This window comes from Castor canadensis, chromosome 5 (genome assembly GCF_047511655.1).
Source record: "Castor canadensis chromosome 5, mCasCan1.hap1v2, whole genome shotgun sequence".
NCBI classification, from domain to species: domain Eukaryota; kingdom Metazoa; phylum Chordata; class Mammalia; order Rodentia; family Castoridae; genus Castor; species Castor canadensis.
In genome coordinates, this window is record NC_133390.1 from 46,148,722 (window position 1) to 46,166,495 (window position 17,774).

Here is a 17,774-nt window from a genome sequence, read left to right on the forward strand (position 1 = left end):
TCTAATCATACAACCAATATTCATCTTGATTCTCCTTACTTTGTGATTTCTAGTATCTAATCAGTAGCTAAGTATTGGCTATTTCAGTTCTATGTCTTAAAATTTTCCTTTCATCTCCTTTCTACTTACAGAACCAAATTCTACTAGCAGAACCAAATTTAGAGTCTCATTCTGTGTTTTCCAAACTATCATGACAATCACCTAATAAATTTTCTTCCTTTGTGCTCTTTCTTCTTCTGTTCTTTAGTTTGGGGCATGTAACTGTTTGATAATGGCTAGGCTCTGAGGTCAATTTCAACATGCTTTTCTATTATTATTGCTCAATTTTCTTCATGTATCCTGTTCATAAAGCTACCCCTGCCATTACCTTCCTTCAACTTTTTCCATTTTGTGTTGCTTATCTAAATCCTTTAATATCTAAATTAAAACACTTCAATTCTAGGAACCTAACAATGATCCTCATGCCTTCTGGTGATTTTTTTTTCTACCTCAAATAGTCTTTCTCTCTGCATCACCATTTAGTTTCCACTCTCTACCTTTTTTCACAACTCATGAACCTGTAAAGTCATTAAGGGTAAGGTCTGTATTTATTATAGCTTTGAATCCTTTCACCCTCTCTGTTTAGCACATGGCCTTAATGTAATCAAGAATCTGTTATGTAATAAGTAGACTAAATAAATTAATTCACTCATATCTAAAGACATACAGGCAGTACTTACATGAAGTTCATTCTTCTACTTTAGTTCATTCCATAAGAGGAGTTGTACTTTGTATTTGTTATGGGTTTGTATTGTTGCAATTTATAATATTCTAGGTAGGTGCTCTACCACTTGAGCCACTCCATCAGCCCCAATTTATAATATTCTAATAGTGGCTTTGGAAATTGAAGGATGGTTTGGGAACTAATTTTTTTAAAAGTGATTTATAGCTGCTAGCTATTGACAAAATGCTGTAAAGTCTTACTGAATGGGAAAAGAATAATAGGTATATGTAAATGAGCACAGGATACCTGAGCAACTTTTTATGATCTAAGGAGGGGGGGTGAGTTTCGAATTAGCATGTAAGTGTCAACCTAGAAGTGTGTGGGTAACCTGCTTTTATTGTGTTTCCATGGGAACAGTAGTATGTTCACTGTCTCTATAGTGCCTTGGCATGGAAGTTTGAAGTAATCCTACTCTGGTAGCTATCAGGCAAAGCCAAAGAAACATTATAACAACAGCCAATAGAAATTGTGACTGCTGACAACTTTACCTCTTAAGAGGTAGAATCAAGCTGGGCACCAGTAGCTCACGTCTGTAATCCTAGCTACTCAGTAGGCAGAAATCAGGAGGATTGCAGTTCAAAGCCAGTCCTGGCAAATAGTTCAAAAGACCCTGCCTCAAAAATACCTAACACAAAAAGTGCGAGTAGAGTGGCTTAATGTGGACGCCCTGAGTTTAAGCCCCAGTACTGCAAAAAAAAAAAAAAGAGGTAGAATCAGCATTAACGAAACAGTGATTTGTTCTGTGAAAGGGTATTAAATGAGAAGCGTAGCTGTAAATAGAGACTATAAATCCAGCAGAATGAAGGAAAGTGATAAATTAAAAAATGTAGCAGCATTTGGTCATTATTAAACATTTTGGCTGAACCTATGTAAATTTAATAACAGGAAGACTATAAATGTAAGAAAGTGATGAGCTTAAAAATGTAGAAGAATTTATTATTAAGCTTTTTAGCTTAACACATATATTTGATACCATTAACTATTGTATATATTTTGAAAATGAATACTAACAGCAACCTATAGTAAACATCATGCTGCCTAGTGAGACTTTTGAAACAGTTCCCTTCAAATTCAGGCAAATGCAAAGATCTCTGCCATCATTACTTCTATTCAACAATACTGTGGAATCCTAGTCAGTTTAATGAAGATTTTTAGTGCTTGCCTAGCATGTGCAAGGCCCTTAATTTAATCCTCAGCACTGGCAAGAAAAGAAAGTATAAATAAAGAAAGAAAACTCTCAAAACCATCTATAGATAGATTATTAGGATTAATGTAAATTTAAAGTTAGGAATAAATAGCAATTGAAATATAGGGTATTTAGGAATAAATCTTAAAACAGGACAGTTGGTCCTTTTTGAGGAAAATTATGTAAGATGGAAAAAGATAATCTTTTATAGATGAAAAGACTCAGTATTATAAAGATATCTTCTCCAGACTGATACATTTTCAGGTAAAATGTTTATAGTTCTTTGTCTCTTTTGGGAATGGTGAGAATAAAACCTGATAAATTTAACCTAAAATTAATTTGGAAAAGGAATGAGTCCAGAATATCCAGCAGAATTATTAAGAAAAACAGGATCACTTGTAAATGTCGTTAAGACAATTGCTCTTACATGCAAAATGATAGTTAGAACCTTACTTCAAATGCATGCTAAATGTAAAAGGCAAACTTCACAACTTAGTGGAAAATATAGGAAACTGTCTTAATGATATTGGAGTAAGATGTATTTCAGCATAAAAAGCACAAGTCACTAATGAAAACATAAAAGCAAGCTTCTTAGTTTCCTCTTGATGCTTGTCTTTATCTGTTCTCCATTGCTGTAGTTAGATACCACGAACTTAGTAATTTATAAAGAAGAAAAGATTGATTTGGCTTATGGTTTTAAAGGCTGGGAAGTTCAAGGTGCAGCCACATCTGCTGAAGTCCTTCTTGCTGCAGAATCCACAGTCAGTGCAGAGCATAACATGGTGTGAGGAATTGAGCTTCCTAGCTCAGGTCTCTCCACCTGTTATGAAGCTCCAGTTTCATTGGATTAGGGCCCCACCCTTATGGTCCCATTTCATCTTAACCACCTCCCAAAGATTCCACTTCCATTCGCCATGGTCTGGTTGAGTTCCTACCTTCTTCATTACTAACAATAAGGAATTGATTAAATTTCAAAATGAATTTTGGTGAAGACTGCAGTACTACAGTAACAAATTAGTGCAAACTTAGTAGCATGAAACAACTGAAATTTACTGTCTTATAATTATAGAGGTCAAACATCTGAAGAAGGTATTTTCTGGAGTAAAATTAAGGTGTTGACAGAAGTGAATTATTTCTGGCACCCTCTAGGGGATAATCCATTTTCTATCCTTTTCCAGGCTCTAGAAGCCAGCTTTTCTTGATCCAGGGCATTCCTGCAAATTCAGAGTGCATCATTCCAAACTCTGCTCCTAACCCCTACCTATTACCCTCCTGTCCCTTATAGCTGTATTACACTTAAATAATCCAGACTAAAATCCCCATCTCAAGAACCTTAATTTTTTTCTCTTTCTTTTTTTTTTTTTTTTTTTCAGTATTGGGCTTTGAACTCAGGGCTTCATGCTCTGGTTATTTTGGAGATAGGGTTTTGCTTTTTGCCCAGGCCAGCCTGGACCACTAAACATCTATTTTGAGCTTCCCGCTTTTGCTGGGATGTTAGGTACACACTGTCACAGCCAGCATTTTTCCATTGATAGGTGGTCTTGAAAACTTTTTTTGCCCAGGCTGGCCTGGAAACACTGATTCTCAGATCTCAGCCTTCCACATAGTTTAGGGTAATAGGCATGTGCCAGCAGTGCCTGGCTGAGATTATTAATTCTTAATCACATCTGAAAAGGTCCTCCTACTGTTAAATAACTACCATATTTGTAAATTCCCAGAATTAGGATATGGATTTTCTTTTTTTTTTTTTTTGAGAGGCAGACATTAGTTATTCAGCCTGCCACAGCAAACCATAGATTGGGAGAATATATTTACAGCCTATATAATCTACAAAAGTTTCATATACAGAATAGGAAAAGACCCCTTTCAAACCAACTGAGAGAACCTACTTCAAAAATTGACAGAGGAAGCCAGGAGACAGTGGCTCATGCCTATAATCCTAGCTACTCAGGAGGCAGAATCAGGAGAATCATGGTTTGAAGCCAGCCAAGGCAAATAGTTTGAGAGATGTTATCTTAAAAATACCCAGTACAAAAAAGGGTCAACAGAGTGGCTCAAATGGTAGAATGCCTGCCTAGCAGTTGTGAGGCCCTGAGTTCAAACTCCAGTACCACAAAAAAAATGATAAAGGATATATATATATATATATATATATATATATATATATATATATAGGCAGTTTATAGAAGAGAGGAAAATGGCTTAGGACATACAAAGGATATTAAACCTCACTGGTGATCAAAGGCATACAAGATAAAACATAAAAGAGATAACATTACCTTATCTTAGATGCAATCATTTGAAAATATAATGGTACCAAGTTTTGGTTTAGTTGTAGGGAAATGTGATTGTTCATATACAGCCAGTAGAAGAAGCATCAGTTAGAATTGCATGAAAATGAGGGTGTCTATTGCAGCATCGATGGGTGAAACAAGCAGCAGCAGGTGATCTGTGAATGGAGAGCTGTATGCACAAACAATCAAATTTCAAACCCAATAGACCAGGAAAGCAGGTTGTTAAAGTTTGTTATGTTAACATACAGTTCTGTATATTTTAAAAACAAAGATTGCATGACCATCAATACAAGTATAAACTGTGAGCTGGAAAAACTCGCATTTCTCTGGAGAGGGTTATTTGAATTTGGCTTTACTTGATATGTTTTGTTATTTAAAAATTTGTCACAAATTTTGTGTATATTTTTATATTGTTTAGAAGAATTTATTATATATTTATAAAGAACTAAATAAGAGAAGGTTAATGGTTCCTAATACAAAGAAGTAGAAAATGTTTAAGGGAATGGAAATAGCAATAATCCTGATTTGATCATTCACATTATATACATGCATCTAATTATCATACTGTACTCTACAAATATGTATACATTATTATCAATTAAAAATAAAAATACACAAATGTAGTAAAATTACAATGAAAGGTTTCTGGATACTGGGCACATGATCATATATTATTCATATTTTTTGAAGTGTATTATCTTCAAAAGAAAAAAAATCCAGTAAGAAAAGTAGATCTCTACTGAGTTAAAAGGATTATGGGTTGTAGTGAAGAGTTTGGCTTGATGACCAACAGACACTTTCAAGTCCCTTCTCCACTAATAGTTATTACATGAGTGACCCTGGGCATGTATTTTGCTCACTCTAAACCCGGACTTTCTCATCTAATAAAATGAGCCTAGTGCATTGAAGCATTTTAGCATTTGACAAGTACTTAATGGTATTATAACAGCTCATAGACTGTAGTCCATATTTTTGGGAGAAACACTAGGAATTTTTGATAGGCTGAAGGTATTTATATAATTTTGTTTTAAATATGGCAAACCTGGAAGATTTCAGATATAAATCTTACTAGAGAATTTTGAGCTTTCTATTAGATTATCATCAATTCAAATAACTTTTGCCAGCAGTTTGGTATTAAAATTGAATAGGATTTAAGGTGTATGTTATGGTTAATTACCTTTAATTCAGTCTATTTGCACTTTTTTGCCTTTGTTCATTTGGCAAAGATTGGGAAGAAGTGACATTGTTGGGCTGTACACATATGGTTTTTCTCAGTGTCTGATGTTTTCTAATAAAAATGTATATTTACCACCTAACCAATTAATATAATGCTGAGGTACTGTCAACACTGTTGAATACAAACAGTGATTTGAAACCAACTCTAAGAAGTATACAATACCAAAGTTCAAGTCTTGGTTTTCTTAAAAACAGTTTCTTAAAAATTATTACTCATATTTAATTTCTTATCCAATTTTATTGAATATATACTGATACAAATGTAGTTCTTCTAGAAAGTCTTGTTAAATTAGGGTCTCAGCACTCCAAATTCACTTGATAGATATATTTGTTAAGGTGGAGTAGATAAGAGTAAGAGCTGAGCACAAACAAGTGAAGTACTCACCATAATATTTCACCTATCTATTACAAATATTCTTCATTATAAAATCAGTGGTACCTAAAATATTTAGAATAATAGCATAGGTGTTAAGATACCAGCCTCTGTGGCCACAGTGCCTAGCCTCACATGCTAGCTCTTCGACCTATTGTGTGACCCTAGCCTGATTCTCCATCTACAAAGTACCTACATATAATACCCATAATCAGAGGAAATCATAAGGATTAAATGAATAATCCAGTTGCACAATCCCTAGTCTAAATGTATTTTGGGATTTGGAATGCTTCAAATTTTCAAGTAATATGGTTCATGTATGGCATATAAGAAAACACCCGTCATCAAGGCTCCAGGAACCACCCCATAATAAACACATCCTATTTCTGTAGTAATAGGATAAATATTGGATAAATATTATAAATAGCCTTCCATTTATTCAGGTCAGGTTTTGTTGGCAAATGAATTAGGAAAATTTTTAGTTTTAAAGCTATTTGATCAAAAATCGTCTCCATTATTTAAATCAGTGATGCCCAGCACAATATATTCATAATTACTATTATTGTCACTCTAAATATTTCAGTTGATGAGATGAGGGCAAGAGTTTTATTTTTCAATTTAAAATTCCATTTATTTAATTTATTACAATATACTTTTTCTTTCATAACCACATCCTTTAGGAAACTATCCTCTTTGCATGGCTTAGACTTGACCTGGCAGGAATGTCCTGTTATTTGTGATAAAGAAAAGCCTTTAGCCCTGAATGGTTGGTTGTCTTCTTTTTTAATGTGGTCTGAGACCCTGACATTTACAGAACTCAAACTGTAACCAAATTCTGGTGGCATCTATTATTCTTAGAATGTTCAGATTACTCTATTATCTTCAGTTTCGGATACTTATTAATAGTTTATATGTCTTTTTACTTTCATACTTGGGGCATGTATCAGAAAAATACAATTTAAAAATAGTTCTTTAGCACCCTGTGCTGAGTACTTAGCTGTTAATCATCCCCTCACCCACCTGCCCAGATTAGCACTGTGTTGGTCTTCCTAATCTTTCTAAACTTTAAGTACATGTATAAATCAAGTGTACTTATAAATTGGGGTGTATTTATGAATTGAAACATTGAAATTGAAGCCATCTAAAAGTGAGAAACATCAAGTTAAATGTATATGTTAGACCCCTAGAGAGGAAACTTTTAGGTTTAGAAATATTTGATGTTCTCAAATGAAACACTTGGTAGATGGGACTACATGATGATATTCTTCTGTTAATAGAGAGGTATGATATTTCTCCATGTTGGCCTACTAGTCATTTGTCTTTTTTGGCTGGCTTATGTCATTTGCCAATTTATTTAATGGCTTTATTAAAGTACCCTTACTGATTTATATAAACACTTAAAATATCTCAGTAATTTTCTACGTTTTTCTCAATTTTTCTGCATCATTTTTAAAATAGAGATTTAAATAATTTTTGTGATCCCCTCTGTCAAACTTTTAATCCTTCATTAAAGTAAATTTCTACATGTAGTATTGCCAGGTCAAGGGAGTGAATTTGATAGAGATTTGAGTGACAGTGGCTACCTTTGAAAGATGTCTTTGTAGGCATTCTGAAAAAGGAAGAGGACAAATGTGCGCAGGTTCTATTTGGCTTAGAATAATACATATTATTTAACTTACATCCTCATAATAGGCTTTAGTTTTTCCCCTCTGAGATATAAAATAGTAACACCATGTGACCATTGCATTTAATGTGGGTGTCTGTCACACAGTAATGAACACTATTCACTGGAAAGAGTTTTGTTGATTGTTGACCTCTGTCCAAGATCCTTGCCTGTGTGCCCTGCCTCACTGAGCAATAACTCAAGAAGTAGATGTGTCTGTAAAGGCAAGCTGAAATCCTTTTTAAAAAGCTTGAGAGTAAAGTTGAAAAAAATCCAACAATGAAATCAGGAGCCTACATCTTCAGTCACTTTTATGAACTAGAGCAACTCTTCTTATTTTCCTTTTACACAGGGCAAGAGAGTTGCCAAATTAACAACTCAGTGGCTAGTAATGAATTTCTGACCCTGTCAGCAGTGTTTATTGTGGGAAAACCAGTGCTCCTGAGCCTCGTTACTCTTAGCTTATTGTCTTACTTACTGCACCCAGTGATTGCTACCCTCTTTTCCAGTGGCCCCTAATTCTTGTGTCTGTACTATCCAATACAATACCAGTAGTCATATATGGATATTTCAGTTTAAATTAAATTAAGTCAGTTTGTTGTTCACATAAGCCACATTTCAAGTGCTCATTGGCTACATACTGCCAGTGACTCCCATATTGAAGAGTGCAGATACACACCATTTCTATTGCTTCAAAAAGTTGTAGTGGACAGTGCTTAAGAGGGACAGCAGGCAACCTCCACCACATAATGTGAAGAGAAAAATCACTCATTTCCTTACTTTAAAGGGACGTTTCTCAACATCTTTTGCCCATCTTTTATTTCCAAAGAGAAGTATAGTTCATTCTTTCCAGTGTGATCCTTTTCCTCACATACTAATCTCATCTAGAGGTTCTAAACTGAAGGGAAGCAGTACATTGGACTTCTGGTGGTTCTGAAACCCTCCTTCTTAACTTCTGTTACTCATTTTCCATCAATGCATTGTAATCTTCTGCTGTGCCCATAAGCATGTCCAAAGGTCCCCTTTTCCTTTCTCTTCACCAAATATTTCTAAAAAATAATGAGTACGCCCTGTCTGCAGTTTCTCACTGCTTATTCCTTGGCCCTTACAGCCCAGATTTATTCCTCATTTCTGACACACCAGTGACACAGTTCCTGTAAAGATTTCCATCTGCTCTCTGACTGCTGAACCTAAACAACCTATCTTATCTTAGTCATGGGCTCCCTCAGCATTGCCCAAGGATTGGATAATCTGGGGCAGCTCTTAGTTTTCTTTCGCCTTTGCTATTGTAATGGAAAGGTTTCTCCTTTGTCCTCTCAGCTTCTGAAGTTTCCAAACTTATCCTGAACTCCACATCAAAAGGTCAAACGTATGTTGGACATCTCTTTTAAGCGTATCCTGCCTGTATCTCACCATGAGAACATCAGTTCTAATGATAAGTTCTTAGCTCCTGGGCATGATTTTCCTTCTGATTTCCTTATAAATAAAAAAAAAAAATACCACCATGCTTTTAGCCACTTTTTTTTCCCTCGTGTGTTGTTTGTCTTGTGTGTTCTGTTTGTTTGCCTTAGCGTATCCACTTTATACGGTGATGGTTTTTCTGGCCATCCCTTGTTCCTAACTTTTACCTGTTCCCCATTTCAGGTCTGATTCTCTTTTTTTCTTTGCCTTCAAATATTTGACCCGTATACTGGTGCTGTTTCTTCCCATCTCTCTATTCTTATATTGTTGCCAGATAAATTTTTTGAAGACCATTTTAAGAAAAACCCACAAACCCACACACATAATGAAGATATATGCATAATGATTAGTTATTTAAATTTTTGGATAAATAATCTATTCCTATGGTTTAAAAATCAAAAAGTACCAAAAAAAATTCAGTGAAAACCTTTGCTCTCACTCGTTCCTTTCATATCCTTTGTCTTCTCAGATGCTATCAACCAACAAGTAGTAATGTATACTGATTTTATATTTATTTTCTTCTAGACAGAATTAATGTATATGCAAATACATAGTTATGTGTATGTGCATGCATTTTCCTTTCCTACAAAATGGTAGCATATGAAATAGACTATTTTACCTTATCCCTTACTATCTATTTAGTTCTGAAGAACTTATCTTGGCAATCACGCCATAAGAAGTTCCTTCACACTTTTACAGCTATACAGGATTCCTCTGTGAATAATTGCCATAATTTATTTAACTAGTCCACTCTTTGTCTTTCCTTTTTTTTTTTTTTGGTGCTGGGATCGAACCCAGGGCCTCACTCATGCTAGGCAAGCGCTGTACCACCGAGCTACATCCCAGCCCTAACTAGTCCACTCTTGATGGACATTTTAACCATTCCCAGTCCTTTGTTTTCTAACACTGCAGCAAGGAATGACTCTTGCACAAGTCATTTGCTCCAGTTCCGGTTATCTGCAAGTGACTTGTGAGTGCCAGTTTTTTTGATGGTTTATTCACTGTTATTTGACCATTCACAGTCCCTGCTTCTAGTGTGCTGCTTCTTATATTCTAGGTTACAGATAGTTCAGACCCATACAGATACTTCAAAAGCCTTTGAGGACTCTCTCATGGCAATAAATCTGTCTTTGCCCTGCTATGATAGGGAGGAAGCAGACAGCTCTATACACAGTAACAACCAGTGAAAGGACTTGACAGTGTTTTACCTGTTGGATTCAGTGTTCTAGATAAATGGTTCTACTGGTCACTCCCCTAACATATCCCATGCATTTCTGTCTCCCTTACTTTGCACAGAGTGCCTGTCCTTTATTCTTCTCTTTCTCTTGCTTTCCAAATCTGTTTAATACTTTGAGATAACTCACCCACCACCACATTCATACAGCTTCCTTGAGTCCTACTTGCCTCTGATAAAAATAGAATAGCTTTCTATTGAGTACTCTAACAGGGTGTTTTTTTCTTGGCTGGATTGCATCACAATATTTATGCAGTTTTCCTAACTTCTCTACTAGTTTAGTAATGTCCTAAATATAAGGATGGTATCTTGTTTTGATTTCTCATTTCTCAAGTCTCTTAATATGGTGTCTTGCATATACTATTGAATTTTAAAAGCAGTATTGATTCTATTCTTTTCTGACAGAATGAGTTTCAGTAATAATCTTAATGCAGGTATCACCCCTGTCCCTATGCATTCTAGCTATTTTTTAAATTAAGAATACCTTTTAGGCTTGGGGATATTGCTCAAAGGTAAAGTACTTTCCTAGCATACACAAGGTCCTGAGTTTGATCCAGAGAATATCAACAAAACAAAACTTCATGTCTGACACATAGCTGATAATTTAAGCTGGGTCTCTGGTAGTGTGTAGTCTGAGCACTCAGGATTTTGAGGCAGGTGATAACAAGTTCTAGGCCATCTTGTACTACATAATGAGACCCTGTCTCAAATAAAACCAAAACAATACAACAAAATGCCTCTTATCTGCCTCCTAGAAATGTATATAAAAGGCTAGGGTCATGAAGTCTTGCATTCCTAGCATTGCTCCTGTGATATCCTCAGAAATGAGGGTGCCATTCATTCCACATTTATTTTGTTGTCAACTGTAAGTATTGGCAGCACCAGTATGCTGTTCACATTACAGTATCATAAGAATTTACTGTTCATTATGGAGCCAGGTATGTCTTGTTATTAAGTCTTACATTTATTTAGAAGTAAAGATGCCTTCTCTATAGCTTTAGTTTTAATTTACAAAATAGTCAATAAAGATTAACACAATCTGATGTCTCCAGTGCAGTTTTGACTATGTCTGTAGAGAGTAGAACAGTAAACCTGCATTCAGACTGGGATGTTGCTGAGGAATAGCCACCCCTATGGTAATGCATTCTCTTTTTTGGACTATTAGGTTTTTGAAGAACCCTCCATAAGCCTTTTTGCTCTGGAACATTGTGAGGGAAGAGAGTTACATCTTGAAGAGGCTGTGAATTCTGTTTTGAACAAAGACCTGCACTTCTATACTCAGTCTGTGTGGGTAAGAAGTGGACTGTAAGTATAAGAGAAGGGCTTGATCTGGTTTGATCACTATATTAGGAGAAAATGCATGAATGCTTTTTATTTCCTCACTGCTCTTGTTTTGTTATTATAGTGTTCTTACTCCTTTTATCTCTTGATGTAGTGATAGAAGCTTGTGTTTAAATAAGAGAAGACTAAGCCATGTGTAGTAGGTCATATTGTGCAGTGGTCTTGGATAGACCCTTTGGGCTGCCACCCCATCAGAGCATGTGTCATAGAGTAGTTCAACCAGATGACCTTCCCTAGTGGAGCCCACTTTCCTTTCAGGATACATTTTCTATTTTTTTTTAAATTAAATTTCCAACATTTACTAAAAATGTCTTCTGTGACTTTTAAACGTAACTATTTTAAAAATACACTAGCAAGTGTGAGACCCCGAGTTCTAATCCAAGTATTGCCCCAAATCCCTCAAAAGTACATAAAAATTAACCCTTTTACTATACCAGAAAAAAATGGAGGTTTTTTTTTTTTTATTCATATGTGCATACAATGTTTGGGTCATTTCTCCCCCCTTCCCCCACCCTTTCCCTTACCCCCCCACCCCCTCCCTCTTCCCCCCATCCCCTCGCTACCCGGCAGAAACTATTTTGCCCTTATCTCTAATTTTGTTGAAGAGAGTGTATAAGCAATAATAGGAAGGACCAAGGGTTTTTGCTAGTTGAGATAAGGATAGCTGTACAGGGAATTGACACGCATTGATTTCCTGTGCATGTGTGTTACCTTCTAAGTTAATTCTTCTTCAGGATAAATTTTCATAAGTCATCAGTTTTGACTGTGAATACCATTGCCTGTATAAAGCAAGTGACTGCAAGACTAAGACTGTTTTGTTGTATTTTGATTTGATCTCTTGTTTATTCCAGAGCAGTTGTCTACAGGGTATTCATTTTCATGCAGAACATACTGGCTGACATAGCCTTGCCTGTCAGTGTTTTTGTTCATTTAGGTTATGAGTCAGAATGGACCCAGGTTGTGTGGGGACTATATTTTCACAATTTCGGAAGCTACTTTTAGGAAAGGAAATTAAAAATTATTAATACAGAAATTAGCTATGTACTTGAATATTTATTTATAACAAAAAATGTTGAGAGGCCTGCACATTGGTAGCCTTGAAGTTGAAGCTGTGTTTGCTTCCTGGAAAAACCTGCTTCTTGGTGCCTTTTCTGAAAACTTTACAAGCCAACTCCTGCATTGTTAGAGTTTTATACCAAAAGTCACCCAAGAGACACACACACACAGCTCTTGATGGTTAATTTAAAAATGACTGTTTTTACTTCTCATGGCTTTGAAAGTGTGTGCTAATCAACTCTGTTTGTTTAAATATCTGGGGATAATCAAGAAAGCCAGAAGGATAAATTAAAAATTAAGTCAACTATTACAATAAATGGCTTATATATTATTCTCATGTATAATAGCTTAGATTTTCTTCTACAAAGGATTTCACATGGTTTGGTGTTTGTTAATATAAATTGATATCTCTGTCCAAGCATATGATTCCAGAATATTATTTGCCAATTAAGTCCATTTGAGCTGAATTTTACATCCCTGTGATACAGGACTTGCACAATTTTGCACGTTTTTTTTTTACATTCCTGAGTTAGACTGATGCTTGACTGAAACCTTCTCATCTTATTTTTACTCTTTTTCTGGAAAACACATGCTATTTTATCTTAACATTTTTATTGTCTTTGGCTTATTTGCTACCTACTACTCCAGAGAATAGTGCTACAGAGATTAAAAAGCAAGGGCTATTTAAAGATTTTCCTAGGCTACAAGTGGCTTGCAGGATACCATTTAATTGGGAGCCACCTACCTTCAGTGACAAGTTGTATTTTTTTAAATCCCCATGTTATGTCATGTCTTTGATCTGTGATGGTAATGAGGGCCATGCATTAGTGCATCATCCCACACAGCTTTTCGACCTGTGGAATTCATTAAGATCTTTTACTTAAGTAAAAGTGCATTTACTTAAAATCTTGCCTAGATTTTATAACTGAAACTTGTGGTTCATTTAAAGAATCTGTGAAGGGCTAGTAGCATGGCTCAAGTGGTAGAGTATCTGCTTAGCAAGTGTGAGACCCTAAGTTCAAACCCCAATACTGACCAAAAAAAGAGAAAAAAATCTGAAACTGAAAAGATGGCTAAGCTTCTCTGCTGTCATGATGATTTACCCTTGCACTGGTCTGATGGTTCAGATTTATGTAGGCAAGAAGGGAGGGTCATCCATCTTGTTCATCTGTCCATAATTTGACTACTTCTGATCTGATCTCATTTGTGAGGGTCGGGATGGATTTTTTCCTTTCAATAGTTTGCATACATCAAGCTTTCCTTAGTTCCTACCTTCTTTCCATAACTTTATATACAAGTTGATGTCTTTTCCTGAACTAACCAAGGCACATGTCCCTAAGGAACATTGCCCTACAGAGTTATAGTGGGATTATGGTCTCCCTTTGAATGTTAAAATGCTATGGAAAAAGTCTTAGTGTTATCAAAGGAATATAGAATTTCAGAGACGGACACAGCCTTGCATTCATCTTGAAGGAGCCCGACATCCTGATTAGAATTCAGATTTTCTGACTCTAGTCCAATGGGCTTTCTCCTAGCTGTTTTTTTTTTTTTTTCCTGTTAGGGAAAAATATGTGATTCTATTTAAAAATACCTACAAACCTAGAAGTTGTAAGTAAAGAAAAACCCTATAGTACAATAGCAGATATTTTTGATGAGATTACTTTTTTGTTCTATAGTGCCCTACTTTTTTCTTTATTACTTTCTTGTAGATGGATAGCTTATGAAGGATCCAATTTCTTAGGAAGACAAATCCTACTCGAGCCTAATGAGATCCCAAATTGGACAGCATTTAGTGGATGGAAAACAATTGGTTCCCTCCGTCCTATGAAGCAGGTAAGGAACAAAGAACCTTAAGATGAGATCCAAACAGCTTGATTTTCTAGCAGAAATGTAATAAGCCACAGCATCCAAAATACCACTTACTTTAGTTTGCCTTTTATGTAGCAGGGGGAACTGGATTAGTATGCTGGAATCTTGTACTTTCAGACAATTCATAAAATTGTAATCTAAGGTCATTAGGTTTTAGCTTTGAGTCCAAAGTTTTATTGAACTTGTTCTTTTTTCATGGAAAAATAAGATATTGTCTGCTGTGTGGCAAACAGTGAAAACCAGAATGAACTAAGCTAGTTTTACTTAGTTTCTGGATTTTTTTTTCTCCATTTACATAATACTCAGGTTGGATCCTGGCAATTTAGTTCCAATAGTATTTATGGCACACCTACTGCTTGTCAGTCTTCTGATCCATAGCTTCCCACTGCACCTAGGATACAATCTGTGCTCTTTAGCATGGCCTGCGTGATCTGAATCCCCATTGCTTCACCAGCCTCACCCCTCTCTGAGTTCCTCCTTACATGGCTGTCACAAGCACCAAAGTGTGGAGTGTTTTCCTATTCAGGCTGCTAACTAGGCTGTGCCCTCTACCCCAGTTCACTTTCTTTCTTGTTTGCTAGTACTGGGGTTTGAACTCAGATCCTTGGCCTTGCTAGGCAGGTGCTCTACAACTTGAGACCCTCCAACCCTTTTTGCTTTACTTACTTTTCAGATAGGGTTGTGCACTTTTTGGCTGGCCCCATCTTGGAGCACAATCATCCTATCAATGCCTCCCACAGAGCTGGGATTGCAGCTGTGTACCATCATGCTTGGTTTGTTTTTTGAGATGGGGGTCTCACTGATTTTTAGCTTAGACTGGCCTCGAACTGCAATCCTCATCTCTGCTTCCTGGTATTACAGGGGTGAACCACCATGCCCGGCATAGTATATTAAGTAACCCTTTTTCTTTTTAAAAAAAATGTTTTGGTGGTACTGGGGATTGAACACAGGACCTCAACCTTGCTAAACAAGCACTCTACCACTTGAGCATACCCTCAGTCTGCCTGAGTAGTTCTTAATCAGTATGAGTTTAATGTGTCAGATCCTCACAGGTGCCTTTCCAAAAGCTTTCTCAATCTAAATGACATTCTAACACACCTGGTTCTTTTTTTGCAGTATGAGTACAGTGAAATTGGGCTCTTGTTGGTGGAAACTTCATCGAGAAGTAGCTATGCCTATTTTGCTTATTGCTCTGTTGGGAGAGCCCATCACAATGTCTGTCACCTTATAGGAGCTCAGGGACTATTTGTTCATTGAAGAAACAAAGGTGTAAATGAATGAATGAATGCTTAGTATCATATAATGCATAATGAAATACACATGAGGATACACATGAATTTTGCCTTAAGTAAAGCATGGTAGAGTTGGACATGGGTAAAACATGTCCAACTCAAACCAGTAACGTATAAAATACAAAATGACATACAATCATAAAAAAGCCACAGGCTTAGAGAAGGGAAGTATCGTGTGTAGGCTTTGTGGGGAGGTTTTCTGGAAGGTGGAGAACCCAAGTGAGGCTGAATGGTGATGGTGGGTGGATATGCCATCTGTACCTCTCTCTAATTTCTTTAGATAACACTTCAATTCTGACAACAGTCCTTTGAAGTAGGAATTATGCTCATTTTCTAGTTGGAAAAATAAAACTCAGAAGTAAAGCACATTGACAAAAGCAATCCAAGTGTTAGAACCAAGATTTGGACCCAATTCTATTTTGTTCTAAAATCTGTTCTTAAAGAACACAGTGTACTTTTCCCTAAAATCAGGTCTACATTTACAGAGTACCACCATACGTTTTAGGCAGTGAGCTGAATGTAGCATGGTGGATACAGCTCTGAAGCTCTGATGTGTCCACTGTACACATTGTTAAACAAAACATTATCCTAATTTGATCTGCCCTTGTTGTCCCTTCACATGAACATGTACGTGTACACACGTGCATACACCACACTCATTCCCACCACTTTTGTGTTCTTTTTATTTGGATCCTAGCTCTGCTGTTTGTAGTCAGTGAGACTTTGATGAATCCCTTTGTTTCTTGGCACCTCAGGCTCCTCATTGCTCGAACCATGGTTACACTGCTTACATCTCATCATTGTGAGAATTTAATAACAATGTACGTAAAGGGTCTGATATAACATCTGGTCCATATTACGATGGCAGATAATGCATTTACTTTGAATTAAGGGACATTGTTCATAATGTCCAAAGAGAGCCAGGGATGCTCTGAGAATACCAAAGCATTAGTGGCTTTCCTGGCAGAGTATGTGGCACAGGATCACATTACCTGTGCATTTTGTTTATTCCTCACTCCCAGTCCATGGGATGATGGGTATGATGGGTATGATGGGTAATCCCACTGGAAAGCCATAGGAAAAAGCAAAGTTGATGTAGGGATTCAGTTTAGCTTTTACTAACTACAAAATCATGTGACTCTTAGCAAAATTTAACTTTTTTTGGGTGATGCAAGAGATCAAAACCATGGCCTCTTGCATGCTAGGCAACTGCTCTTCCACTGAGCTACATTCCCAGTTTTGTGGTACTGGGGTTTGAACTCAGGACCATGCTCTTCACTCTTACACTTGAACCACACTCCCCCAGCCCTTTTTGCTTTAGGTGTTTTTTGAATAGGGTCTCACATTTATGACTGAACTAACCTGGACAATGATCCTATTTATGCTTCCTGCATAGCAGAGATGACAGATGCATGCCACTGTGCACAGGTTTTATTGATTGAGATGGAGTCTCGTAAACTTTCTGCCTGGGTTGGCCTCAACCGTGATATTCCCAATTAGCTATGATTACAGGCATGAGCCACTGCAACCAGTTATATTCCTGATTTTTGACTGATGGGTCCCTGCTGGAGAAGAAGATCCCTCCCCACTGTTGAGAGTCCCTAAGTAAAGAGTAACAGTATCCTTTAATTTTGTAGTAAAAGACAATAAGAATGCTATTATCATGCATTGTGCTTTCGGGGCTACCTGATTCCTATCCTGATTAAACATTTAATTTTAATTTCCCTATTTATTTTTCTATTGTTTATTTAGGCCACAGCCTTGAAACCCAACAAAGGAATTCTGAGTTTCTAAAATAGTAGTTTGTGGGCTATATTTAGTTTTTAATAAAGGTATTGTACTGCTTTAGTTCATATTCCTGTTTAGGAACTCAGGAATAATTAAAATGTGAGCCTCTTTGAGGTTGGGAATTAGGAAGTCACTAAGGTACTTATAATGCATATTAGTGTTTTTAAGTATAATTACAGAGGAGTCAGACTATAAACATGTAATAAGGGTAGTTAGTA

General features: G+C 36.4%; 1 protein-coding gene across 1 annotated transcript in view; it reads left to right on the forward strand.

Moving 5' to 3' along the window:
- The window catches only part of Crybg3 (crystallin beta-gamma domain containing 3), a 118,795-nt gene that overhangs the window by 95,618 nt on the left and 5,403 nt on the right, over positions 1–17,774 (forward strand). The window contains exons 18-19 of the mRNA XM_020177638.2: positions 11,376–11,515; positions 14,317–14,440. Coding sequence (XP_020033227.2) covers positions 11,376–11,515; positions 14,317–14,440 — 264 coding nt within the window. The remainder of the gene's footprint in view (positions 1–11,375; positions 11,516–14,316; positions 14,441–17,774) is intronic.